The following is a 27,541-nucleotide window of genomic DNA, read 5'->3' as shown; positions in this document are numbered from 1 at the left end:
CAAATAATATATAATATAATGAATCATTTATTTATGGAAATAGTGGAAGTATTTAGATTTTTACAAAATGAGCCATTATGATATGAAGAAAATGTAATAATAAATAAATAATATATTACAAATATAGTTATATATAAAATATATATAAATATTTTTAAATTGTATTTAAAAATAATTGATCTTATTATATGACAATATATGGATCAAATTCGACTTTTATCTTTTTACTTGATTTGATTTTAATTTTCTAAAAATAAAGTTAATTTAAACTGTTAAACATGATGAACCATAGGTCACGCACAAACCTTATAATAATTTACAGATCATTTAGCGTCAGCAGTACTTCAGCTTCTGCATAAACGTAGCCAGTGTTTGTGTAGGGACTGCAAGAGGAATTCTGAGTGCCCGGAGAAAAACACACACATATAATACAAACTTGACGCTGAAAGGACCCACTTTAAACTCACAATCTCCAGAAGCATTTTATACAGTCAGATTGCATCACTAACTCCACTTACTGGCCCAATTATAACATTAAAACATGACAATTTTAATCTTAAATAATAAATATAATTGGCCAGGTCTAGATGTAGAAATTACAAGAAATAATCCAAATCTATTTATTCTTACTTCATTTACAGTCATTATATTGAGAATGAACATTATTATTTCTTAAATTACAATCTACTGATAATGGGATCAGATTGAATGAATAATTTTGACACTTGTGTTAACATGAAACCTTTTTTATTGACATGTTGACATGCAAACCACAGCGTGTGGAGACTCTGCCTGCTACATGGAATATCACGTACTAACCATGTCACTACATCTCGTAGTCCTCAGGGAGGACACGGACCAGACAAAAGAGCACATGAAAGAAGACGCATAAAGGCTTTCGTTTCAAGTAAAGTGCCAAACTCTGATCCCTCACTCAGTCAAGGAGCACGACAACATCTCCAAAGCTGACGCCACATTATGTTGCTGTTAGGCCTCAAAGCAGCTCCGATCTCGTTTCATTTCTATTCAATCAGCAGCTATTCAAGGGGTTTCATTGCTCTAAGACACATTTAATCAAGTGTTTCCCTTCAAAACATAAGTTTGAAAACAATGCTTATGTCAGGTCCAGCATTCACTGGAGGAAAAAACATTTTGTTCCCCTGAAATAAACAGGTTTTGTTAGTAAATGAAAATCTTCTTAATAAAATGGTTTCGGCTTTCGTCAGTCAGAACTATCAACAATAAACAATGATTTACTAAGTATAGTCACGGATGTTCTTGAAGACATGTTGGCCATTTCTCTGAAATAGCAACTGCTTTCACTCTAAGTACTGCATTCAAAGTGGAGCCTCCATTAGGGCCAGAGAACTCGCTGTTTCTTAGCAACTGTTCCGTGTGCATGAGACATTTAGCGAAAGATAGATTGTTGTTGCTTTAATGTCAAGGTTTTCGCTCCGAATCGGTTTAGTCAGAATTACAGTTTTCTTTTTTTTGATGGCAGATAGAAATATGGCTTAATATACCTGAAGAACCAATATCCAGAAGAAGAATATTATTTTCTAAAGGAAAAAAAAATGCCTATATTTAATTAAATGAAGTAAATACATTTTTAAACAAACACGCATAAAAAATTTCAAACAATTGTTCTGCTTCTTTAGAGAAAAAAACCCTCAAACACTAAAATTGGGTGCTTTTTATTAAGTGTAAGTGGGTCAGATTTCACCCAACATTGGGGTGAGCCGTCTGCTTAATGGCTGGTGACAACAATCTTTAATCTGTGTACTTTGGCTTTTTTTTTTTAAACGTTACTTATTGTGGGTTAATCGAGGTCGCAAGAGTTCATCTAAAGTAAACAAGGAATAACAGTGAAAATACAATTCAGCTCCAATATAAACAGGAGCTTTTATTGTGACATTTATTTCCAGAACAAAAAAAGCTTTTGTTCAAATAGAAAATACAGTTTTCTGCATTAAATTAGATCTTAAATCTGCCTGGATAAAGAACAGAAAAAGCATCTTTTGAGATATGAGACAGGGGGGTCAGAGGTCAAGCCACAGTTTTCCCTCCCTCCGACCGCTGACTTCTCACCACTGCTTGACTTGTTGACTCATCTTGAAAACCACTCGGCAGCTACTAACACATGCAGAATCGCTGTGGATGTCCCCGGTGAGCCATTAAACCCGAGAGGGGGGCCTTTCGCCTCATATTTCAACACCACGTCTTATTTATACATGCAGAAGACGCCGTGTGAGCCACGTGCCCTGCAGAGGAATCATCAACAACATCCAGCGTTCAGCAGCAGGAGAGACTAGACCTGACGCCTCGTGCTGGTCAGAGGTGTGAAGTATAATTGAAGCAGAATGAATTATTAAACACGTTTGAACTTTACGTGTGGAGATGATCGACCCGCTGGAGAAAATACAGCAGGGAAAAGATTCGTCAAGCAAGCGTTTTTTTTTTACTCAAGCCTTAATAGACACCTTTCAGTTTTGATCGCAGCAGATCTGACAATTTTGTTCAAACACACACACATTTAAAATCAATAAAAGCATCTTAAAACACATCCAACATTTTTTTGCTAACTTAGTTTAGCAAGAGAATGTAGTTCAGTGGTTATAATTTCACAGTTTTTAAGCTCATTAATAGTAACAAAATTCAGCGTATAGAGAAAAAAAAAATGTACTGGACTATTTTTCTGTAATGTTGATCACAAAAAAAAAAAGTTTTTTAGCAGCAAACGCTTTCAGCTCCGAACAGCAAAAACATGTAACCTTCAATATCCTAAAGTTGAGAATAAGGCGTATATATTTGGCCAAACAGGTTGAAAAAGGATTTATGCTCAATAATAGTAACACTTCATCAAATTAAAAATGTTTAGCTGAGACTGGAGCCGCGAACAATGAGTTAGCATAAATGTTTTAAAGAAGCCTTAGCAAAATTGATTAAAAATTCAAGTACATTTTCACATTATATAGAGTTTGGATCTATTTTAAAATAAAACAAGATATATTTTTTTCTTCAATCAAAATATCTGCCATGCTAAGCTAAAAGTACAAGTATTAAGCTACTTCAGGCTGCTAGCTGGTCAGTGTTAGCTTTAGTTTGGTTTAGCTACATTTGTTTTTTGAACTCAAATAAGCCAAAACCACTTAATAATTGAATACGTGGTCCAAAGTTGTTTTTATGAAAACATATTTAGTAGATTTTCAAAGTTTGGTATAGACAGTAATAATAATTGTTTCCTTGATTCTTCAAACCGTTTGTCTTTTTGACTTTACTATGTTCCATCTAAAGAAAAGGCTGTGAAATTACAATTATTAAGTTAATGAAATAAGTGTTTATTAGTTATGGCTTTGTATTTTGTCACAGACACGCACGGATTGAGTCAATTTCTTTGTATTGTTGTGACTTGCTGTTGAATAGATGGCTCTGACTTACTTCAAAGATATATTTGTGTGTTTCAAACAAATGGCTCAGTGTTTTATTAACAATGGCAAACAACAAGAATTATCCGTGATCATTCCATCCATTTGGAAGAGTGCAAATATTTTTGATTTAGAAGGAGAGAGCAGCATGTCGAAGGAGACAGAAATGTTTGCATCTGCTTCTGTCAGTTTGATGTTATTGCCAGAAACGTGAATTTAGAGTCACAAAATGTGGAACCAATACTTTTTTTTCCCCCCCATGCTTCAATTTTTGTCCAGGATCCATCGGTAATACCTTTGCAAAAAAATATCCTTAATATCATAACTCCATGCATCAGATCCTTTAAGTAGAAAATGTAGCAAAAGTGCAAAGAAATGTTAAGGCCTGCCATGACCTAAATAGCAATAAAGATCCATCGCGATTCAAGCGAAATAAAAATCTTTCATTTTCTTGCCACGTCTCTGATGTGAACACCAGGCAACCACTGACCTCAAAGCCTTGCATTGTCACTATGTACAAGCTGGAGTTGTTCACCCACAATGCATCATGGTTCAGAGGGTTAAACAGTCACGGACTCTGTCGTATGCAACTCTCGTGCCTTGAGGCTTTTCTCGCCGCTAGAGATGATTCTGTTCGACCCACACAGACGGACGGATGGCACACACTGACCACACAATTTCATCTACAAACCATTCGTTTGTTAATCTTCATTTCGATTTGTGTGTAAAGAGGACAAAGTCCCATAATCTGGGAGGTAACTACTCGATGGCAAATGAGTTGGAGACAAACTCTCCCGGTTGCATCAAAGGTGTCCTTTTTTGAGAGGAAAAAAAAAAAAAGGAAAATGAGTCACGTTATATCAGCACAGAGAAAGTTTCTGTCCCGGCACACAGAAGGAGAGGCGTCTCCCGGAGGATAAACTCTCGCCCTGTGATGAGAGGGAACTCTGAGGCCAAGAGCTCACTCCTCCCGTCTTCTCCCACATGTCTTATCTCCGCAGGACTGCTGGACTCCGTGAGCCCGCGGGAGGGTTTTAAGGGGCGAGGTGATCTTGGAGGGGGGTCGAGTCAGGGAAGGTCAAGAGAGAGAGCGTCAAATATGATCCTCCATGGGGAAGACCAGGCGAGTGCCGCGGCTCAGCAGCTCCTGCTCGCGGGTGTCCAGCTCGCGCTCCAGCGCGTCCTCCGAGGTGGATCCGCTCCGCTTCCCGTTGGCGCTCCAGGCCGACCCCCCGGCGGCGTCGCCCCCGCCTCCGTTGGCCGTGATGGCGGTGTCGCCGAACGCGAAGGTCAGGTCTCCGTCGTTGTGAATGAGGTCTGAGTCATGATCCTCCAGCTGCTCGTGGTTCTGAAAGAAACAACACCATCAGGGAGGAAAACTGAATGACCTCTAAAAAAAATAAAATCAGTCAAGTCATTGTCTATTCATTTTACACAGAAAGCAGTCATTGTGAATTAACAGTCTTGTATAATAGACAGATTGATGAATCAGTAAAAGGAAGAACAACACAAATTGACGATAACATATCCAACATTACTTCCTTTTAGATAATTAAGATAAAGTGTTCAAAGCTCACAGTATTTGCTCCCCTCACTATGCGTGATTGATTGTTCCGTTATCGTCGGTGTCAATAGTGGTGTCTGTGCAGTACATCATCACATCGATCCAAACCGTTAATATTCACACACAAAGTGTGCTTTAAATGTCGACATTCCTACACTTACAATTAATAATCGTGCCGTTTGATCGGCATCTGTGATGGAAGATCAATACCCACGACCGCATTCCCAGAGAGAGAGAACAGGCTTACATGAGGCCGACCAGCAGGGCAAAATACATAATAACATAAGCCCTGCAACCATTCTTGGCCAGATTAACTAAATCAATCTGGGGGTTGTTTTGTTTTCAAGGGGGTCTGATTGAAATGTTATGACAGACTTAGTCACTTAAGTTCAACAACTTGGACAGTGTTTATCGAATCCTTCACTGTTCCATTCGTTCTTTTCATAAATATTTGCATCTGCTGTGAATTATCAGGAAACATTTAGGTTCTTTGGAGGAGTGAAGGGTTAACAATATTTTTGTCTGTGTAACACTATATTCTCCTATTAAATAACATCCTTGTCAAAGAGGAACTTCCTGATGCTATTAATCCATCCCAGAGTCTTGGTCATGGTAGACACTGGCAGCAGCAAATTCAAACTAGTTCAAGGGCAGAAGAAAACCTTTATGGTGTTAATAAATAATACAAATAATACAAATAATGTGGATTAAGTCGTGAGTCAATGACCTTTGCCTTCTTTTCTGAACACTGAAGTTTCTCAACTGTGTATTGTTGAAGCGCTTCTGTGTTTTGTGTAATAACAACACCTTTAAAAAATATACGACCTTGTGAATTTAATAAGCATTTTAAATTTGAGATTAATTGTTTCCTTGCTGTTCATATTTGAATGACAAGGTTATCCATAAAACAAAAATATATTCATTCCAACCTGAATCTGAGTTCAAAAGTTCTTCAAAATACAATACCAATGTTTTATTTAACATTTATATATATATTTTTTTTTTATTAAAAAAAACGCTCTTTAAATGTTTTTAGGACCTTGGCTCCCACTATTTAAATACTGTGACCCATGTCTGCTCCTTCTTAAACAGGTTTAAATGTGAGATATGATACAATATAACGCTACAGCTAAATATAAAACAGTGCTATTAAGAAAATGGAATTGCTTTGACTAATGAGATATATTTTGTGAAGTGAATAGTTTTGTGTAAAATGTGTTTTTCCCCCAGACTTAAGCTTTGGGAGCCACAGAAAAAGTCTCCACATCTTGACTTTTTTTCCTCCCCACCAGTTGAAAACAATTACGCTCGCATACTGTGTGCGACTGTGAAGCATTATTGATAACTTTTGTCTTTTGTACTTTTTTTTCGCAACCATGCATGAGAAATGGATGCTAAATTGTATTTTAAAAGTCTGACATTTGAAAAAAAAAAAAAACCTGCAGAGAGACCGACACGGAAAAGTCTGTCGGTAGAGATTTGTGTGAAACCTTCAAGTTTTGAAGAAGTGACTCAAGTCAATGTTTAAAGAAATGTTCAAACGTTAACACAGACAGACATTAAACATCACAATCTCTACCCATTGATGTCAGACACGATCAAACATGGCCTAAAGAAGAAGAAGAGTAAATGACAGACATTGATTTGAGTCGGGAATGGAGTCTAATCCGCTATTAACTCCAGAATATATACTTGTGTGTCTGACCAGCAAGGTTTGTATCACCAATGACTGGTTCTCACGTGTAGCAAGAAGGGCCAAAAGGTTAAAGTCCACGTTATTTGCCTCTAGAATTGATTAATCTTAACTATTTCTATGTATAACTTTTGCTCCCTGTTTGTTCTGTGTAGAAATATAAGGTCTCATTCACCAACTAGAGCTCCTATAATGGCTGTGTGAAGTAAATCAGCTCAATGGGTTTCATTTTCTTCATGATGTCACCACTATTTTTACCATGAGTGTTTCTAAAGGCCTGGTCAACTACCAACGCTCTTCACGTATTCCATTCAAAGCAAATGCAGTTGGCTGTTTCTATGGCAATACAAAGCAACCCTTTAAGCATGATGTGGGCTGGAGAGAAGTAGCATGTTGGAGGGTTAACTGCTGGTGTGGAAAACATGAAGCATGACGTCTTGCACTAAATAACATATTTCATCCTTATCAGTTACACTGATCTGTTTCGCTCATGATGGATCTGGAAGTTGGTGGGCTGGATTCCAAAGTAAACTTTTCGCACAAGGATTTCCCGGATCGTTTTAACGAGTAGGAAATCCTCTGCTGAAAATAGTCGTCGCTAATCGATGGCGTTTAATCAAAGACATTTACAGGGTGGAATACAAATGTAATAAAAACAAACGTATTCGTTTTCCAAACAGATTCAAGATTGTTTTAAGCTGTTTTAACAGCAGGGATATTGATCTTTATCTTAGACAAATAGTTTTGTTTTCACGGTTGTGTGTGTGTGTGTGTGTGTGTGTGTGTGTGTGTGTGTGTGTGTGATGTCACTCACCTCGTGGGCCTGAGGGCTGGTCAGACAACTGGCCAGAGGGCCACAGTAGCTGGGCAGGGTGGAGGTGAGGGGTGGGCCGCTGTGTGTCAACATTGGCTTGAGATAACTGAGCAGACATTAAGGAGAATCTTCCAAGAGCACAATGTGAAACTGCTTGATAGCTACGTATAAGGTTGTTGTTTTTTTTAGATAAGGTGAAAGCAAGTAAATGATTTTATTTGGTACGTAATCAAAACAATGTTCTGCCTTTTATTAATGTGATTTTTTTATATTCCAGTAAAATAACCCAATTAAAGGATAAATATTGAGACTGGTTTCTAGTTAAAACATCTTCTCAATCTGGAAATCTGCGCTGTTTGCAACATTATCTCAGAGGTTGAATATTCACAATTAAAGTTACACATGATCTCATTTAAACTGAAAAATGTTTTTCAACAATCTACCAATGAACACAATTATTTAAGCTTAAAAAAAAGGTTTGTAATTCAGTTTTTAAGCCCCTTGTAAATTCCCCTTTCACGATCTTTGAGCTCTTAGGTTAAGGATGGCTCCTAGTTCGGACATTTCTGGTTTTTTTTTGGTTTTTTTAAAACCTCTAAAGTGGAGGCAGCCCAACCCTTATAAATACAGTATATGCTTTAAATCGTGTAGAAAATAATGGAAGCATATCCTATTAACTATGGGTAATTGAAAACAACTATATATATAATAAGTCACTACAATGAAGCATTTTTAATCTAATATATTATTATAACTGAAGGTAATTGAGAGAAGAACAATGTGAAAGTATTCTCAAAGCAAATTAAAATCAAATTTTTAATTTTCCTGGGAAATCTATCTACATCCTATTATTTGAAGTGAAGACGTTTCCTAGAAGAAGATTACCAGATTATTAAAATCCCACCTGGAGGGCATCCAGAGACCCTGCTGACACAAGGACGTGAGAGCTCGTGATCGCGCAGAGCTGTGCTGCAGGCAGCGTCTATTTAGAGTTGAAGTCTAAATATGATTCCCAGAGTGAAATCCCTCTGTAAGGCTTGGCATCGTTGCAGGAGAGGAACAGCAGGCTTCTCTATGTCTTGTGTATAATTAGTCAGGCAGCAGTGCATTCTGGTCAACAGTATGCCCTCATGCCAGCGCTGCCGCCTTCTGCCCACACTTTTTATTATTACATCTATGCACGGAGCTGAAGATGAAGAGGCTCACTGTGAACGAGACCTCGGTGTTACTTCTACTTCTGTGTGCAGTGGAGGGAGACAGGATCAGAGTTGTTAACTAACATCATCAATTTGATCAATCTGATGAACCTCATCAAGTAAGACATAAAGAAGAGTATCCCTCACAAGACTAGTGGTTTCCAAATCAACTGAATGAGTTTTCTTCATAACTTTTACTCCAGACATTCTCGGATTGTTATGAACAGCTTTGGTAATACTTTTGAATTCCCCCCACACTTCCTTTTCTAAAAAATGAATTTGCTTGTTTTTCTTTACTTCCTTGTTTCCTTTCCAATTTTGTGATCTTTATTACTTTCCACACAAATATTAAGTTGTAATCATAATAATAAACTGATGCAAGTAATGCCTCCTGTAAGAGCGTGTTTTTTCTTACAGTCTTTTTCAAAATGAAATAAAAATGATGGAAAAAAGATATATGTATTGATGTTAAATGGTACTAAAGAATTCCATGTTTATAATAGGATACTAATAAAGTGTTAACAAAATAAAATAATATCTAGCATTTTCATCTTATATTTTACTAGCTGTAGTACCTGCCGTTGCCTGGGGATGTTTAAGATATAAAACCTCTAAAAAATAAAAATGGCAAAGGTCATGTAATTTAGTTTGTAATACTTGAGTGTCCCTCTACATACTTGCATGGGCTTACATACTTTACGGCCCATCGTGACAGAGTTTGAAAAATTACCCGGAAGCTGCTCAGTGCTTAAAAAAGCCAAAAATGCCAGAGAACTTGAAACTTAAAAAAAGATGTAACTTGCCTAATATTTGGGCTACAGAGCTCTATGAGCCTATTCACGCTGTTGTAATAATAGTCAGGGAGTAGTTAGAGCAAGACCAATAATGGCAAAAAGGCAAAAATAAATCCAGTCCAGACTGTTAGGGGTTGGTTCATCGGAACACAAAACCCCTAACAACAGAGCAAATCATGGCAGTCATTTTGAGCCCATGAAGAATTAAGTGCTCTTTATAGATATAGATAGGCAAATGACATAATTACATTTGTTGTCTAAGAGGTTTTTCCATCAGTTTAAGACTCTTCTTTGTATAATCTCTATTTTCACTTGGCAGTCCCTCACAACTGTCACAGTATATATGGCCCCTCAAATGAACTACTGTCTTGACAAGCTATCGCTCAGATGGTTTTGGTGAAGGTAGAAACAATGGGAAGCGATGGATTTTCACAGTCAAAAAAAGAGCATCAGGGTCAGAGTCACCGGAACATCAAAGGATACTTGTGATCAAACATGTACCACATTCGGAAGAGCCAGGCGCTCTCCTGCTTGGTTTTGCTGTGGCCTTTGTCCTGACCTTCTTCCTGTGGAGACAAAGATGGAGACAATCGAACAAACTCATTTCACTCCACAGAAAGCTGCAGCGCATATTATTTAAGAGATCATTCAGAAATTATGGAGTTGGAGACATTCTCCAACCTTCTCAAATATTCTTTGAATTCTTTCTTATATTTTACAGCCAGAACCCCAGATGTCAATGATCTAACTGTACCTGCAAGAACGTTGTGAACACGATCTCAATCTCTAACGGAAGAGGTTTGGGGCGACAAAAACTTTGTATATGTATGAGTCAAACAACAAGTTGAACAACTCTGACTTTGTTTTTCCATCTATTGTTGCAGCTGAGATACAAGTTGCCAGCGTCAGCGTTTCCTCCAATCACTGGACATGTTTAAAGAACCCTTTAACACTGAAGTTTGCCTTCACATGTATGTAAGTCATGAATGTCTTACCCCTTGTAAGACCTGGAAGCTGTCACTAGAAGGTTGTGGGTCCTGGTCCGGCTCCACACCCACCCTGAAAAGTCATGTCGAGAGAGAAGTTCATCAAACAGCTTTCATTTGCGTTTTCTTATCTCAGTGTCACAAGACAAATAAAGAGGAAACCCTTGTGTTCATTTCTAATGCCTCGGTGTCCAGCTGTTTCCTCAACCCACAATTCAAATTGCAGCTGAGTTTTTTTTAATTGGCGGTGAATCAAAATAACAATACATCGCATTTACAGGAAAAACGGGGGTTCACACAACGAAAGGTCACAGCCAAAAAAGAAAACCCACAACCATGTCACCGAGATAGAATAAAGGGCCTTGTGACAAGAAGACATGCAGACGGAAGACGGTTAGCTAGTCCCCAATTGACTTCAGTTTTTGTGAGTACGATTACTGTTATTTGTGGGTTTTCTTAGATTCCGGCATTTAGCCATAAAGATATTTCTGTTGATGATCTAAGCGTCTTACGACAAGAACATTATTGGTTTCGTTCCAGCCACATTCATCTTTCAGGTTTGTTTCTTTCTTCTGAGGAGAGATACGACTTTTAAACAGCCCTCTAACATGCTGGAGAGATGTTCACCATGATAGAAGTGTGGTTTATAATAAAGGATGATGCCGACATGAAGCCAAAAGGAACCTCAGAAATGGATATTCACAATAAGTAAAGAATTTTTCCTACACAATAAGTAAAGAACAGTTAAAAATGCTCTCTACTGACTCCACAGTCAGTAGAGAGCATTTGAATGAACTGGCATGTGGGTGTTTTGTAGGTTCTTCAGATGGTGTCAGAGACAATGTTTGACAGGAGAACAGAGGACTGTCTAATTTTAAATAACATTTCTTCTTTAAATACCTCTTATCAAGACTGTCCTTCACCCCCTACAAACTTTTCCGCGATATGTTTTGTACCTTTTTTAGCCATTTCTAAATCTTCTTTTGTGGTCAGAGAACCCCGTGTATCAATCACTTCCAATGTGCCACAAAATACACGAGTTGGATTGGGTTGTAAAGTGTTTAAAAATAAACAAGGTTTATGTCAATACGTCAGTAAGTTGTTGTACCACGTATTCCCTTGGCAGGTACATCATAGGAGACATTTAGACAGAGAAACACACACAGCGACTCACACTTTTAACTTCTGTATGTTTAAGGACTGTGGGAGGAAACCGCATTAACTGAGCTGAATGATAAAAAAGCCCGGCATGTGGATTCACTACGAGGTCACACATTGTTCAGTGTGGCGTCAGATTCATTCAGCTCTTGCAAAAGTGTTATGGAATTCAGTTTGAACCGGCTGACGAGGGGAACAAAATTCCCAGCGGGATCTCTCTACTACTGGGGCCGCTTAAAGTGAACAAGAGCAGATTTTAAAAGGGGCACTTTTAATTCACGTAAGCTCCGGAGCAGTCCGGTGTAATCCTGCTGGACGGCAGCCAGGCCCAGAGGAGGTTGGTCATTCATAGAACCTAGGACGTTCAGAAGGAAGGTCAGCTAGTGTGTGAGGATAACAGCTTTTCCACAACGGATGTTGGAGTTATTACGTACAACATACTTTAAGTACTAAACTAAACTAGCCATCCATTTGGTTTGTGAGAATGTTAGTTGTATTGTGAAGCTAAAAGAACATTTAAAAAGACCACCTTGGCAAGAAGGTCTTTTTGGTTAAAAATATGTTAGAATGCATGACATAACTTGACTAATAACGGACAAAATGAGTGCAAGGCTTAAGAGGGTGGTACTGTCAAGATCTTCTGAAACCAAAGAGACGAAAAGATAAAAACACTGGGGCCTCAAGTAGCGAGAGGCCCACTCTTCCCCTCCCCTGATAAAAAAGGATTACATGTAAAAGCAGGTCATATGCTATCTAACAGTGAAAACAAAAACAACTCATTTGAGAGGATTCAACTGTCCTAATAGGCAGAATTCCTGCTCTTCGCTAAGAAAGCTCAAGTGAGACGACGACTCCTGCTGTGTGTGCTTGAAGATCCCTTCACGCATTGCTGACAGTGCACAAACCCGAATACACGAGCGAGACATCGCCATAAGACATTCATGTGATCAGAAGAAATTGTTGAGAAACAGTTTGTGAAATCAGCCGAGTATTTTTCACACACAAAAATCTGTTAACTGCAGTTTACACTTTTCAATGAACCCAAATCACCCAAAGATGAGAAACCAGAGAGCCAATTGCAGATTTGATTTATGACTATTTATATGATAAATCTATGTTATAAAGCAGTTATTACAAATTGTTTCATCAATTGGAGATGTATTCCTTCACTGAATAAATATGTATCTTTACATAAAAATAGCTTTTTGAAGACTTAAATAATCTGTAATTTACACAAATTAGACACCATTTATAATAAGAATGATATGTGAAAAATTGTCACTAAATTCTGTCCTGATCCGCACGTATCCTTACATATTGCTGTTTATTCCTAACTAGACTAAACTAGCTAAACTATGAAGTGGGCCAAGTGATTTATGTTGTTATTTGTATACGACGTGTCTGCAATTTGCTCTTGAATAGGAAGACAACATTTCCCCCCGAGGTAAGAGTCCGTCCACCCACAGTTTACGTTAGAGACGTTGGTTTACACACAGATACAGCACCTCATGTACTCCCGGTCTCCATGGCGACAGTGTTGTTCCTGCAATTCCTCTCTGTTTTTGGCACTGCCACACCAAACACATGTGCACGTATTATTAGTGACTTTACCAAGAGGGGTATTCACAAACAGTGGTCGACTAGCTTCTGTCAAGGCTCTTCCTTCAATATGATGCTCTTCAGTCGTGAGCAAATTATCTACTTTCACGACAGTAAGATTGAACACGGATCATAAATCCTTCTCAACAGGATCTAAGAGAAGATTAAGGGGGTGATTAACCTACAAAACAGGCTATATTATGTACTGGGACGGTTCATGAAGGTGTTTTTAATAATCATCAAATGTAAAAAGATACATTTGTGAGGACTTTCTCCTAGCTACATTCTAAAGAGGTCACCAGCCTCTCACGGGCCAAACAGACAAATGACCATTCATACACTCACACCTACACATAACTGAGAGTGTGAAATCATCGTCTGTTAGTTTTGAATTCAACCTCTGTTAGTTATTGAAATCAACCTCTGTTAGTTTTCGGAGGAAACCAGAGTGCCCGGAGTAAACCCATACAAACGCAGGGAGAACATGAAGACTCCAGACAGAATGGCCACAGGTTGCCTCAGGCTGGAAGTAAACTTACAATAAACGTATTAAATTGTAAATGCATGAAGTCATTGAGCAGTCTTACAAAAGTTTAACTATATTTTACTTTGAATACAACTAATTAATTGTCATTATTTTCTAAATACAAATCAATAACTTTGTGGAAAGGAAATGTGGACCAAAATCTAGTTGATTAATCCAAATATAAATTTAAAAAACAACTCTTTTTTTAAACTAAATATTCTCTATATAGCAAGACATGGTTCCAAAAATGAAATTTAAATAAAAGACAACAGAGAAGTATCTTATTTAATTGTCAATGTAAAGATGGAAAATAAATAAATAAAAAGAGCATATCAAGTCTCTCTATTTTGTAATTTAAAATAGCTTTATAGTTGAAACCAATAAATACATCACATTGATCAAAAAGTACTTATGAATGTTAAACAATATACATCATTAAAAGCATAAAAACTTCTCCAGTTTCTCCTCCAATTATTTTTACTCTCTATATGATCAGCAAACATCATCGTCCAAGGAAACCTCTGCAAGCAAACAAGAACTAACACCACTGTCTCCCTGTCCTCAAACATGCTCTTCACCACCCTCACATATCTCTCTGATGCTCCTGACACCGACACAGCACCTCTGTACAATGTGTTTCTATGATCAACAAGGACATAGAGCAACTTCTCTATATGTATCTTAAAGATCAACAACTCTTCTCACTTCCTCAGCGTGAGACTAAACTACTCACTTGTCTCTTTTCATGATGTGACTCATAAACTTGCTCTCAATGTAGTTGCTAAGGTTCTAAGAATCTATTTGAAGTTTCACATGACATGTTTGTTGGAGCTGTGTGAACATGTTGTTTATTTAACAACAGAGTAACTGCAAGCAACAGTTGCAGTGAAATATCATAATTTTAGGCGATAATCCTTGTCGTTGGCACCAAAGCACAGCAGATGTTCCAGTCATTAAAACGAGTGGATGAAGCTTCCAAAGCATCCACACACTTCACAATATTGTCACTGATATGCAGGAAATATTCATAACCCACCTACTTCACATGTTGTTTTTTTGTGGCAATAAGTTTGTTTTGCACGTTTTTAATTATTTTACTCATATTCATATTCCTCTGTGTCCTATTTATTATCTTGTTCTTCCTAGATTCAATTTTGAAAAACATTTGAAGGGTTTTTAATATTCATTGGAAATTATATTTTTGTTTCCAGTGCACTTGAAATTCAAATTATAAAATATATTTAGAGCAAAAATTATGTTTTGAAATCTTATGCTGACTTCACGTAAATGAATAGGACAAAAATCGTAATTTAATCTTTTAGCAGACATTTTGATGTATTCATTTTAACTTTTTTAGAGGCATTAAGATGAAATATTTACAATTCCAAATGTACAAGGCGCTAAAACAGAGACATCACAAAATCTGATTTGGGGCTTAAAACGCAACATCAACATTATGATGGTAAAATAACACAGACGCAATCCTCAGAGACTTTGGTTTGATTCCTGTCGGGCGCACAACAAGTAGGCCCGTCGCCATGGTGATTAGTTCACGGGGAGATTCTGGCAATGCTCTCAAGCACCAGCGGATACAATAGTTCCTCCTCGGACTGAGGCAGCAATACTCATATTAAACAGGCTGTTCTCAGGCAGCCGCTGCCCCACACACTCTCACTCTCACACACACACATAATCCGCTTTATCATGACAAATAGACGCTCTCCGTGCATCAGTGACCACCAAAAAACAAGCTCAGGACAAATTTCAACGAAACAGAGAAAAGCAATTTTCACTTTCACCTGCAGTCACGCTGGAAACAGCCACGAGGAAAGTTTGAACTTCTCAGAATCTATCGCAGATGTTGAATAAGAGCTTTTTTTTTCTTGAATACAACTACAGAAAATGTAAAACTGGAGAATCTTCAACTGTATTTTGAACTCCAGCTGTTCAGCGATCTCTTCCGCTATGACCACTATTATTACAGGAGTATAAAACAACAACTGAGAAGAAAAAAAAAGCATTTCTTGTTTATAATAACACATCTGTAAATATATGTTATGAGCGTCTCCGTTGCACGACTGAGGATCTGAGGACTCTGGCCCCACCACCTGGTCAGTCCCACCACGGACCACAAGAACTTATTGTCTCTGTCTCGGGTATAGAGATCAAGAATAGAGTCAAATAAATAGATATAATACATATGATGGTAAAACCTTTTGAAAGTCAACATTTAAAAATAAAAAAAGGAAAACTAACAGTTGTGCTAATGCTAAATTAGCACAATAAGCTATTATATATTTTGTTCAAAGAAAATAATATACAAAAGTAAACTTAAGCTAATTCAATTACCAAATAAGTAGAAACATTAATATGTGAAAACATTTTAAATATTACAAATGTCTAAGTAGTTTAATTTACTTAAGTAAAATGATAAAATATACAGAAAATAGATTTCTGAAACAAAATGTCTGAATTAGTTGTAAATTAATCAACAAATATAAGTATAAAGCACTGATATAATGTTATCAAAACATTCAAATAAAAAAGTCATTTAGGATTCAACTGACAATATAAACTGTGACATAAAATGTCAACGTGCTTGTTACCTGATGTGTAACCATGACAACATGGGAGTCGTGCCCCCCCCAAACACCCAGACAGTGAAGAAGACGATCAGCAGCGTGGTGGTGAAGATCATCTGGTGAGCATATGTGGCTGTGTCTCGGATTGCCAGAGCAAAGGCCATCGCCCCTCGCAGACCTGGAACACCAATGAAAAATAAAGAGATTGAAAAAAACTGCTCGGTAAAAAAAATGTAAATGAGACACAAACCTGCAAACATCATCATGTGCTGAAAGTTTCCTTTGATCTTGTGTCTTCGACCCAGGTTGAGGAGGAAAGACAGAGGGTAGATGTTTAGGGCTCTTCCTATAAAGATGGCAAGCTGTCGGGAGGTCAAGGGAGCATGACTTTGAAAAGAAAAGCATAGCAAGAAGACCAAAGGCCTCTATTTGAGATGCAGTTTTATATTCATTTACAGCAATAGAAAGGATACGAATGCACCGAGGATGAAGATGGGGTTGAAGACGTGGTTCTGGAAGGTGAACAGAGCCAAGCCCATGTAGGAGAAGATGAAATTCTCTGCCAGAAAGTGAAGCACCTCGAAGAGCTGCAACAAAAACCAATGAAAGAAAAGTCAGGTACATAAAAAAAATTGAACAAAGCATCTTTGAACTTCAATATTCCTCATCAATACCACTTTAAACTAATAGAAGAATTCACTATATACCTTTTTATAATAGTATTTAAGTTTTGGGCAACAAATGGAGCAGATTCATCGTAATATTTAAGGATGAAAATATTTTTCTCCATGCGTCATAGACCACCTTAAGTGTCCCTTAACTCCTCCAAGTTCTAAAGAGAGTTCAACTTAAACTGCTGTAAGTGTTTAGAAGCAGCTTTAAAGTGTCTGCTTTGCATGTCTGGGTGTTAATCTTCACCTCTGACCTCGCTGCTGGAGCCTGAAAACATGCACAGGAGGAAGACTTCAAACAACCTAATTAAGGTCACCTCAGGCTCACTGACCAACCATCTGTCAGCAGCTCTGTCGCCCACTGGTCAGACACTCGGGGCGCACAACCACAGATACAGGGAGGACGAAGGAAATGATACCTGCTTGGTGCGTTTGGTGGACTCTTCAGACATGTTGTTGTACGTATAGTGAGCCTGTGCGACCCCACAGAAGAGCACCGCCACCACACCTGAGGGACAAATGTTAATAAAGACATGTTGGTTTTCAATTATGTAATAAATGTGACTTTCCTTTAAATGTTTTGAGATTTAAAAGAAAAAATAATCTGATTGTTCACAACAATTTTGATTGTTTGTTGTCAATAAATATATGTATTTTTGAAGTTGTAAATAATCTGTAATTCACATGCATTTACCAGATTAAACACAATTTCTATCCAGAACTAAGTCAAACCTAAAAAAAACCCTGATATATTTAAAAAATAACAGCCACTACATTCTCCCTTATTCTGCACATATCTTGACATGTTACTGTGTATTTCTTAATTGTTATGCTTAAATTCTTTGTCCTTTTGGTGAATATCTCTGGCCCCTGTTTAATTTTAAGTTAATATTGAGATAATATTACAAAAAACAGTTGTTTTATTTCCTTTTCATGAAAGGTTTCTAAATATTTACATGGCATAGTTAGATTTATTTTATGTTTGGGTTTTTTCTTCCATTATATTTTGGCTCTTTACTCTTATTCCAGTATTTAATGAGGCCGAGAAAATGTTATCGCCCACTGCTTAAGGTTAAAACATGACTTCCAGGTACATTTTGTAATTAAAACTCTATAGTAAATGTAAAGAAAATACAGAGTTGCTTGTGAGACATTAAACTACTTTTCAAGAAATCAAACTTAACAACAAAATTAACCACAAATATCTTTATATAAGGGATGTAAAACATCTGTATGTAAGTAAGTAATTTATATTTATATAGCGCAAAAAGAAAAAATACTATATTCTAAAAAGATCAAGATAACACAGAGAAAAACACAGGTATGTAAGTAATGTAAAACATCTGTATGGAAGGAAAACAAATGGTTACACTTTTTCAGCTGTCATCAATTCTGTTAATCTCTTCATCTTCTAGATCTGCATCAACAGACGTGTTATGATGTTCACTATGAATCCTCAGCAACTCACCAGTGAATCCACAAGCTTCCGCCAGCAGGAAGGTGCTCCAGGACATGAGGAAGAAGAGCGCCGTCTCCAACAGGGGGAAGCAGTGCAGCTTGGTGAACTTGGTCACGTGGCAAATATTAAAGAAAATGCCCAAAGTCTAAATTTCTAGTGTTGCTCTACTGCAAAAACATAAATCTTGTTATCGACTCACATGGATTTTCTAAAACACATGACTGTCAATTTACAATTTTAAACGTCAGTGACATACACGATAACACCTGGGGCCACATGCGGCCCTATGACTGTATTCATGCGGCCCTCAAGAGGTCAGAGTAGAACATAGACATTTTTTACAGATAGCTAAGACTTTTATTTTGTGTTTATTATTGTATTAACTCTACATAAATCAAGTTTTTTGTTTCAGATTCCTTTCGCTTGTTTGTGTAACTTTGGTGAAAATGTCTTGCCCTTCAAAATAAATGGAGAAAATATTGAGTCAGTTTTTTTTACACAAAAGTAAAATATGAATATGCTTTGCCATTGTAAGCCTTATTTTGTGTTGATATTTTTCTTTACTATTCTTACTTGCTTAATTTTTCTGTCATATTTTATCTCCTTGCTTCTCTCTTTTGGATTGACGGCCCCTCACAACAGTCCAATGATGCTGGCGTCACCATAATCTGCAATCATAGATTGCAGTTTAAATCAACATTTTGAAAGTATGTTTATTTTTATTTAATTTGTGTTTTTTCACTAGTGCTGAATAGAAATAACTTTTTTATTCAGAGAGTTTGTGTTAGTTTTGAAATATATAAATGTAAGCATGTAGTCATTTGTAGTCTTGTTTTATTTTATGATTGTACAGTTTTTTATTTTAATATAAGAGAGAAAATAAATAGCAAATAATTGTAAAAGGAATTTCTCTATTGTATTATTATAGATTATTCTGCACCATTGCTTTAGTCATCTTATCCGACTTTCAACTTATCTGTCCTAGTGTTTGTCTTTTTAAAATAAAATAAAACAATCTCTGACTCTTGATATCTAACTTGTCCTGCCCTTCGTATAAATATATAAAAAACTTTGGCAACAGAAGGATATGAGGGCCGTGACCACTCCGATGGCAGCACCCATCAAGAAGGAGCCACTGAAGATTCCGATAAAAACACCGACTGACTTGAAAAACGCTGCAGCGTCAAACGTGTGGGTGTTCGCTCCCCTCGGTTGATAGGCCACGATAGACCTGAAACACACACACCAGCAATTCACACTTTCACTTCCTCTACTCGTTTCCTTGTTGAAAGTTGAAAAGTTTCAGCAACAGACAGGAATAGATAAGGCAAAAGTAATTTAACTGATCCTCAAATAGTCACAAAAGCTAATACATTTGACTGGAACGATGAGGCATTTTAAATACAAGTGCAAACACAAATGTTTTGCCAGTTAATAGGCGATTACTAAAGAGATATTCCACTAGAGGGAGCCAGAGCGTCAGTCAGCTGCACCGGGCAGAGAGTGTGTTGGGGGTGATGATGGACTTACGAGGACAGAACAATAGCCACAGCATCGTTCATCACACTCTCTCCGAACAGCAGAGCGTAGAGGTCACCGTCTGCGTGGAGCTCGTTGAAGATGGCCAACACGGTCACTGCAACAACATTGATTTTACGTTTGGTCCGAACTTAGGACGGATGTAGGTTTGTGACTGTGGCTCCTACCTGGGTCTGTGGCTGAGATGATGGCCCCAAAGAAAAGGCAGTCTGTGTAGTAGAACTTGTCCGCTAGCTGTCCGTACATCTGCATCAGTTTGACCACACCATACATGAGATTCCTGCAACATGAGGACCAGACGTCACACCTGAGGCCAACATGCTTTATTCATTTTAACCTCATCCACCCGGGGGGGAGGGGGAGGGCGTTCTTACCCGATGACAAAACACGAGATGGCAGTGCCAAGAAATGCATACGTTAAAATGGACCCCAGGTTCCTGAAGAAGTGCCTCTGGAAAAGAAAAAAAAAAGGTCAAAGTCTGCATTTCTGTGGCAGAATTCATATTCACTTTCTTTCAACTTCAACAATGTGGTTTAAGAGTTTCCAGGTGTGTGTTTGGAGGAGGGGGCGGTTCTGTTGGACTGGTCGAGCAGCACTGGTGAGTGTTTGCGCCCCCAAGTCCTAATGCTTTGTTGACAGATTTTTCTCAAAACTCTTAATTATATAGCAGGTGCTCCATGCCCACGTTTGTGAACCTGCAGTAGAAGCTCCACACATTCAGCAGAGGCTTAGACAAACTGCAAGAGAAAAAAGTGTGGTGCTCCTCGTAGGGACGGTGACTCTTGTTTCCCGTTTCCTGAGGCCAGATTGCCGACTCAGCGAGTTCGGCAGTTGAAGTTTACATTTGAAGAATGTTGCTATGATAACAGACTTGTCCACTTCAAGATGTGTCGGTTTACACTCCAACTAGAAAGCTTCTAGGAAGGCCTTTGACCCTGATACATGACTTCATGCTGCATTTCTAATCTCTTGCATCATTCTATTTTGAGGTTTATCCGTGGCTGTGGGTTCTCAGCACACACACACTTTCCTACTTCTTGTTGCAAGAGTCAAATGAGCTATGAACCTGCCAGATTAGAAATATTTAATCTATCTGAGCAGTTGTCCAATAGATTAACTGTCAACAATATACTAGTGGAATTGTCTTCCACAGTTGCAGGGTCTATTCCAGGTAGTTGGGCAAGATTCAGGGACAGGGACACCCTGGAAAGCTCACCAATTCATTAAAATATAGACGGATTCACCAATTCATCTCTGTATGTTTTTGTACTGTGAAATCAAACCAGTGTTCAGAAGAAACTTCCACACATCTAACTATATAAAAAAAGCCTAAATCTATGACTTAATGTGTATTTATGTGGCCTTTATGAGCTCAGAGAAAAACTATGATATTATTCATCACTAGTTCAACTAAAAACATGAGTAAAGTTAGAGTTATTTGTTTTAAAACATCTTGTTTTGTCTTTATTTTCATGTGAATCAAACAATAAGAAACTATTTTTTTTAAATAAGGTGTATTTATATGTGATTGTCCGGTTCTTTAATGATTTAAACTGAGGATCACTTGAATGAAATAAATATAAAAGTAAAATAACATGCAGTTTATTACCACTTTAATTTAGTTCTGTGTTTTTTTTCAGGGTTGCCTCAACACTCTCAGGACAGTAAGAGTATATAATGCATATATAACGTGGCCTCTTGGGAAACGTAACTGCCCAGAGCTATTTTAAAACGACTTGTAAACACACTAAACAAGGAGCACAACAAGTGTGTGGTTGTCGGTGGAGTGAAGGACATCTGCTCTGGACAAACAAAGAACATTTTTGGCAGCAGGATTGTTTCTTCATGAACCATCTGCCCACTGAGACATCAGTTAGTGGCAGCTCTTGAGTCACGAGTCAACTCTCACCTTCTTCAAACTGTAGCCGGCGTGGAAGATAATGGGAGGCAGCAATATGTTGAAGAACACCTCGGGGTCGAAGGTCACCTGGAAGAGAGCGTGGATTAAAGATGGTGACACATCACCGGCGACGGTTTCGGACGTGCGGCGTTACCTGGCGCAGCATGTCGTTCTGCTCCACGTTGTTGATCTCCCGGGAGTTGATCTCCCCCTTGAGGGTGTACTCGAAGAACTTGCCGCTGACGTTGAGCAGCAGCGTGCTCGTGGGTCCTTGCTTCAGCGAGCAGCTCGGCGGCGTCTTGTTGTGGTAGCTGGTCGCAGGGATGCCATATCGCAGAATCACACCCACCAGCAAACCTGTCAGAAGGACGGGAGAGTCAAACAGTTGTCCTGCGTATCAGGGTGAGCGGAGAGGAAATGGATCTACTCTGAACACACGTATAACTAGGACTACTTTTGATACAATGTATCCACAAACGTGTATAACTTTCAATCATATATATGGTTTAATTCAGGGGTGTAAACTTACACAAACCTTTTTAGCAGTCCCAGGATAAAACAAAATGTCTATTTATCTCACAGGAATTTTAAAGGCTCATTTTATCTGAACTATCTCAGTGTTTGTCCTTCTTTTCCAAAGACATTCCTTAACTAAAACATTATTTTAACTTTTAATGTTGACATTCGGTCGCATGACGGTTCAGTGGTTTGTGTGATCAACCTCACATTAAGAAGGTTGCTGGTTTGCTTCCAGGTAGGGAGGGGGTCAACTTATGACCTTTCTGCGCTTAGTTTGTTCTCCCCGTGTTGCATGGGTTTACTCCGATTTCCTCCCACAGTCCAAAAACATACAGAGGTTGATTGTGGACTTGGGTAAACTGTCTTCAAGTATGAGTGTGTGTGTGAATGGTTGTCTGTCTTTTTGCCCATAGAATCTGGGACGGGCTCCAAAATGAATCTACATTGACGTCCATCATATGTGACCCTTTTCTTATCTTAAATAATGGCATCGATAATGGCCACCATATCAACATGAACATTATTCTGTTTTGATTTTGAGCAAACCAACCGGCGGTCACGTTAAATTACTTGGTGGGCCAGATTTGGCCCCTGGACCTCATGTTTTAAATGTATATATACATGTATGTGTGAATACATTAAAAAAAAATTAAGAGCTAGATTTTTAGGTCAGGCATGTCCGGCACAGGGACTATTTGCAGCCCTTGAGCCGATTTCATGTTGTAAACTCATTAAATAAAACTTTGAAAATTACAGCTGTTAAGCTGCCGAAAGCTAATACCTGAATACTGATGACGTTTTTGTGTTTGGTGAGTGATTTAGGTGCTTCATATTGTTGAACTTCTGAATGAGAAAGCTCCTGAAGTGACTTCACGTCTATCACTGTTTAGTTCTAGCAAACACAACTGAGGTTCAACAGCAGGAAAATGGTGAAATGCAATAGAGGGGAAGTAGAAAGCAGGTCATGAATACACATGACTACTAGGTTGTGGTTAAACATTCTGACACATGTGCACTCGCAACAAGCCCCTGTTTTATGAGGACATCCAGCTGTATTATTAACAATCTAATTCGAAACAGGTTCACTACTTAACTGAATGTATGCCAAATAAATAGGATAAACAACAAACCAAAGTCTGATTTTTTTGTGAAACTCATCCGGTTAATGAGTGACCATTTCTGACCACAGAAAACACATGACCGACAATGAGTCAAGTTTGGAATATGTGGCCAACAGGGTTTTCAAACCCTGCACGGTTCCATGTGCTTCAAGAACCTATTGAGTATAACAGTTTACATGAATGACCCTACTGTTTGTTTGTGGAATTACCAGAACGCTTAAGCCCAGTTTAATTAAAAGTTGACTCTGCTTATCTTAGGTTAATACCAAAGACAAAAGTCAACATCAACAATGATTAAGGGAAAATATTAATTGTTTCTTCTCCAAATGGAAATATACTTTTTGTGTTTCTATGTCGGTAGAATGATTGAAAAATTACTTCAAAATAAACATTATTATGTATGTACGTTTCTTTGATAAGAAGAAGAACAGTTAATAAGAGTTTAATTATATATATTACATTAGAAAATGTCAATTTCTATATATTTTTTATTTTCTGTCTGTTAATCACATGACACTTTCCAATACTTTCTTTAAGATCAAGACAAAAGGACGCTGTTATCATCCCAGTATATCCTCCTAATATCTGAAATCTACCACAGTTACGACAGAAAACTAGGTGAAGTGATCAACTAGACGTGTGTGAGGTTAAAGTGTCTGCCAAGTTGAGCAATGTTTCTCATTTCATGAACCACTTCTGGGATGTTCGCTCTTAGACTGAGGTCAGGACAGGAGTCTGTGTTCGTCATGCTGAGGAGGTTCTGCTGTAGAGAAAGGTTAAGAAATAGAGGCTTTTCTCTATTGAACTGGGTCTTGAATTTGCAACCGGTACTTATTGTAGACCCTGCAATACGAGGAGGAAACATCTTGATGAGGGTCCTTGAGTAAGAAGAGAAGTGAAAGTGAGTGGAAAAGCAAACAACCATTATTGAAAGACTGACCTCCACGAGGTGTTCAAGCTGACTATATGCGTTTTTAGAAGCACAAGGAATTCTCAAAATTTGGCTTTTGAGGAATACTTTCTGTGGTTTTTAGAAGAAAGTCTAGGACGTGTCAAACTTGTCTATCCCTCCTTCAAATGAAGGTTCATTTTTAATGTAACAGATGAATGAATGGATGGATGATTTATTCGGAACATGTGCGGGTACATCGCTGTTTCGATAATGGAAATGTTAAACTCAAGAGTTTTCTTCTAACAACGCTGACGTAAAAAATGGTTAGAGCAGCCTTGGTTAAAAAAAAACAGCAACGTTTTTTCAATCAACTACTAACTCTTGTGTGTATCATGTGACTAACAGACAGAAAAGAAAATAAAGAATGCCTAAAAAGCTGTTTGTCAGTACAATGTCATTATTATTGATGAAGGAAATTAAGTTTTTATTAAAGGAAAACATGGTGAATGTCAAGATATCAGCTCCTAAATTCAACTCTGACGAGATATTTTTCTTTATAATTGTAGTTGTCTGATCAAACGCACATTAAAGGTTAATCTTCAGGCAGATCTTGATCCAAACTACAAACGTATTCAGGTAAATGCTAAGACTTCATTTTGATCTGTTACGTGTTGTGGTGTTTATCATCAAACCGAAGAACTGAAGATGAGACAAGTCATCACTTGTACTACTTGTACGCCATTGAAATCCAAATTTACTTGAGATAAGTAGGTCTATAAACATGATGTTTTGCTGTTTATAGACTTTTAACTTTTTTTTTAAAGCCTTGTTCAATTAAAGAGTCGTTTGCATTAGTGTTTTCTTAGAACACACGCAAATAACATCTGAACTAAGTAGCACCTTGTGTCTGTTGTCAAGAGACAATGACACCTTCAAACCTCTGATCCTGTTAAAACATGCAGATCATCTCATTAAATATCATCATCATCAGTGACATTAAACTATGGCTACCAACTGAATTTGAGCTCTAGTGTGGTTTAACTGTGAGTGAAGTGAAGCATTATAATGTTATTATTCGTTAACTTGTCAAAACACACGACAATAGACGGCGCTTTTCTGTTGTTACATCCATAAAAACGAACATGTTAGTTATTTTACGGATGCTAAAACTTTCATGCTAAAGTATCTCCAGATCATCTATCCTTTGTTTTACTTCACTTTTCAAGTCATTCTTGATCAATCCGAGTCATTCATCTTGTCTTTCTACTTCCTTAACCACGTACCACAATGGTTTCCCAATTCCAAATAAATCCAAGCAACGTAATGATAGTACATTTCTTCTTCTATAGGAATATTAAGGAAGTGAACACAAGTCAGTGGCTAATATCATCATCTACAGGACATTGTAATGTAAAGTCTATGAGGGTTTCCTGCAACTCAAGATGCATCTTTAACTACCACGACACATTTCTGAGCACAGCAGCTCCGGCAAAACATTTTGGTAGTGATAAATTCCTCTGCACGGAGGCGAGCAATTCCTTAGCCTGCAGAGAACAACTCTGACAGCAAAGGGTTGGAAGGTATTGCATAAAACATTGTGATTTAAAACTGGTATCTCTTTTGAGCACAGATGAATGACAGATAAACAACATGTCGATGATCACTTTACGTATCTTGTTATGTCGTCAATTTGTTTTCCTTCTACTTTAGCGAACCGGTACGTAGAAATATGTTGTAGTTGGGCAGGATAAACAAGTCTTACAGAGCACTCGGTCGTGTGTTAAGCGTGTGAAAAGGTATTTATGCAAACAAAATCAAGGTACTACTATTGAAGCGACCAGGCGTCTATAATGAACCGTAATATAAACCTTATTGTTCGATGTGTCGCGGCGGCTGTCATTGAAGTAGGACGTGCTGTCACTCAAGTAACTCTAGTCTAGAGATGGATCTGATGACAACACTTGTAAGTAAGTAAGTAAGTCATTTTCATTTGTATAGCGCTTTTCCAGACCAGGGTCACAAAGCGCTTAAACAATCAAAACAATACTCAATAAAGTACATACTTTAAAGGGCAAGATAAAACTGATAACACAACAGGAGTTCCAGAAAATCAAGGAAAGGCCTGAACAAATAAAAACGTCTTAAGATTACTTAGATCACTTGGATGTTGTCATTTTTCTTATTATTTTTGGATGATTGACACAAAAGCAAAAGATTTGAGAGCCACGTACAAGATGAAGTCTCTAAAAGAAAGTAAACAAAGAAAGAGAGGAAGAAGAGATCTTAATGCATCAGTCTCACTATAATCTAATTTTTTTCCCCAGCCACAGACATGGATGCAGCTCAGCCACTACTAGACTGATCCCAGGTCAGTCAGAGAGGGATAAAAAAAAAACTGCGGCTGTGGATGTGGAGTCTGGAGGCTTCATAGTGGAGCCTCTGTCGTCCACCGGAGGCTGCGGGGAGGATGAAGGCTCGTCTTACCGTAAATCATCGCCAATCCGGTCTCGTGGAGGAACCGGACCCGCCGGTGCTTGAAGAGCCAGATGGTGAGGATGGTTAAGGTCAGCAGCAGGATGAACGTCAGCAGATTCACGCTGTCTTGACGGTGACTTTCCTCAGCCTCCTTCTCGGTGGTGAGCTCCGCCATCCCGTCGTCGCCCGTCGTCTCCCCGGACGCCGAGCGAAGGACGAGGCTCCAGGCGAGGAGAGGCAGCAGCGAGGCGCAGCCTCCGCTCCGGCCCCGCGGTGTGAGCGCGTCCATGGTGCAGGATGCTGCTGGTCTAAGTCATGCCACTGCTGGAGGGACACAGCTGAGCCTCGCGCAGGGAAAGAGATCCTCCAGTCACAGCCGCGCGAGTTCAACCTCTTAAAGAGACACGTCTCTCTCTCTCTCTCTCTCTGTCTCTCTCTCTCTCTCTCTCTCTCTCTCTCTCTCTCTCTCTCGACTGTTGAGTCACTGTCCGGGGATTCTGATGATGAGGCACTTTGATGCTGCGAGTCCCTCTTGAACAACAGGAAGCTCACCACAGCTGTGGATGTTCCTACTTCTCAGACCGGAAGTGGGCTTGGAAAAGGGGTTGAGTGAAACAAGTGCTGAGG

General features: G+C 38.3%; 1 protein-coding gene across 1 annotated transcript; it reads right to left on the bottom strand.

The window, feature by feature from the left end:
- Positions 1–725: 725 nt before the first annotated feature.
- On the bottom strand, positions 726–27,272 carry slc9a7 (solute carrier family 9 member 7). Its single transcript, XM_087784421.1, has 16 exons — positions 26,924–27,272; positions 22,062–22,264; positions 21,917–21,994; positions 20,381–20,457; positions 20,174–20,286; positions 19,998–20,103; positions 19,552–19,698; positions 18,477–18,577; positions 17,428–17,516; positions 16,811–16,924; positions 16,588–16,699; positions 16,362–16,515; positions 10,482–10,545; positions 9,970–10,052; positions 7,497–7,602; positions 726–4,773 (listed from the first exon to the last, which is right to left on the bottom strand). Exons 1-16 carry the CDS (start codon positions 27,201–27,203, stop codon positions 4,519–4,521), a joined length of 2,082 nt encoding a protein of 693 aa, XP_087640547.1. The 5' UTR covers positions 27,204–27,272; the 3' UTR covers positions 726–4,518.
- Between the last annotated feature and the right edge of the window lie 269 nt (positions 27,273–27,541).

The sequence above is a fragment of the Callionymus lyra genome, chromosome 2 (genome assembly GCF_982586985.1).
Source record: "Callionymus lyra chromosome 2, fCalLyr1.hap1.1, whole genome shotgun sequence".
Classification (NCBI taxonomy): domain Eukaryota; kingdom Metazoa; phylum Chordata; class Actinopteri; order Syngnathiformes; family Callionymidae; genus Callionymus; species Callionymus lyra.
This window is presented reverse-complemented; position numbering and strand designations above follow the sequence as displayed.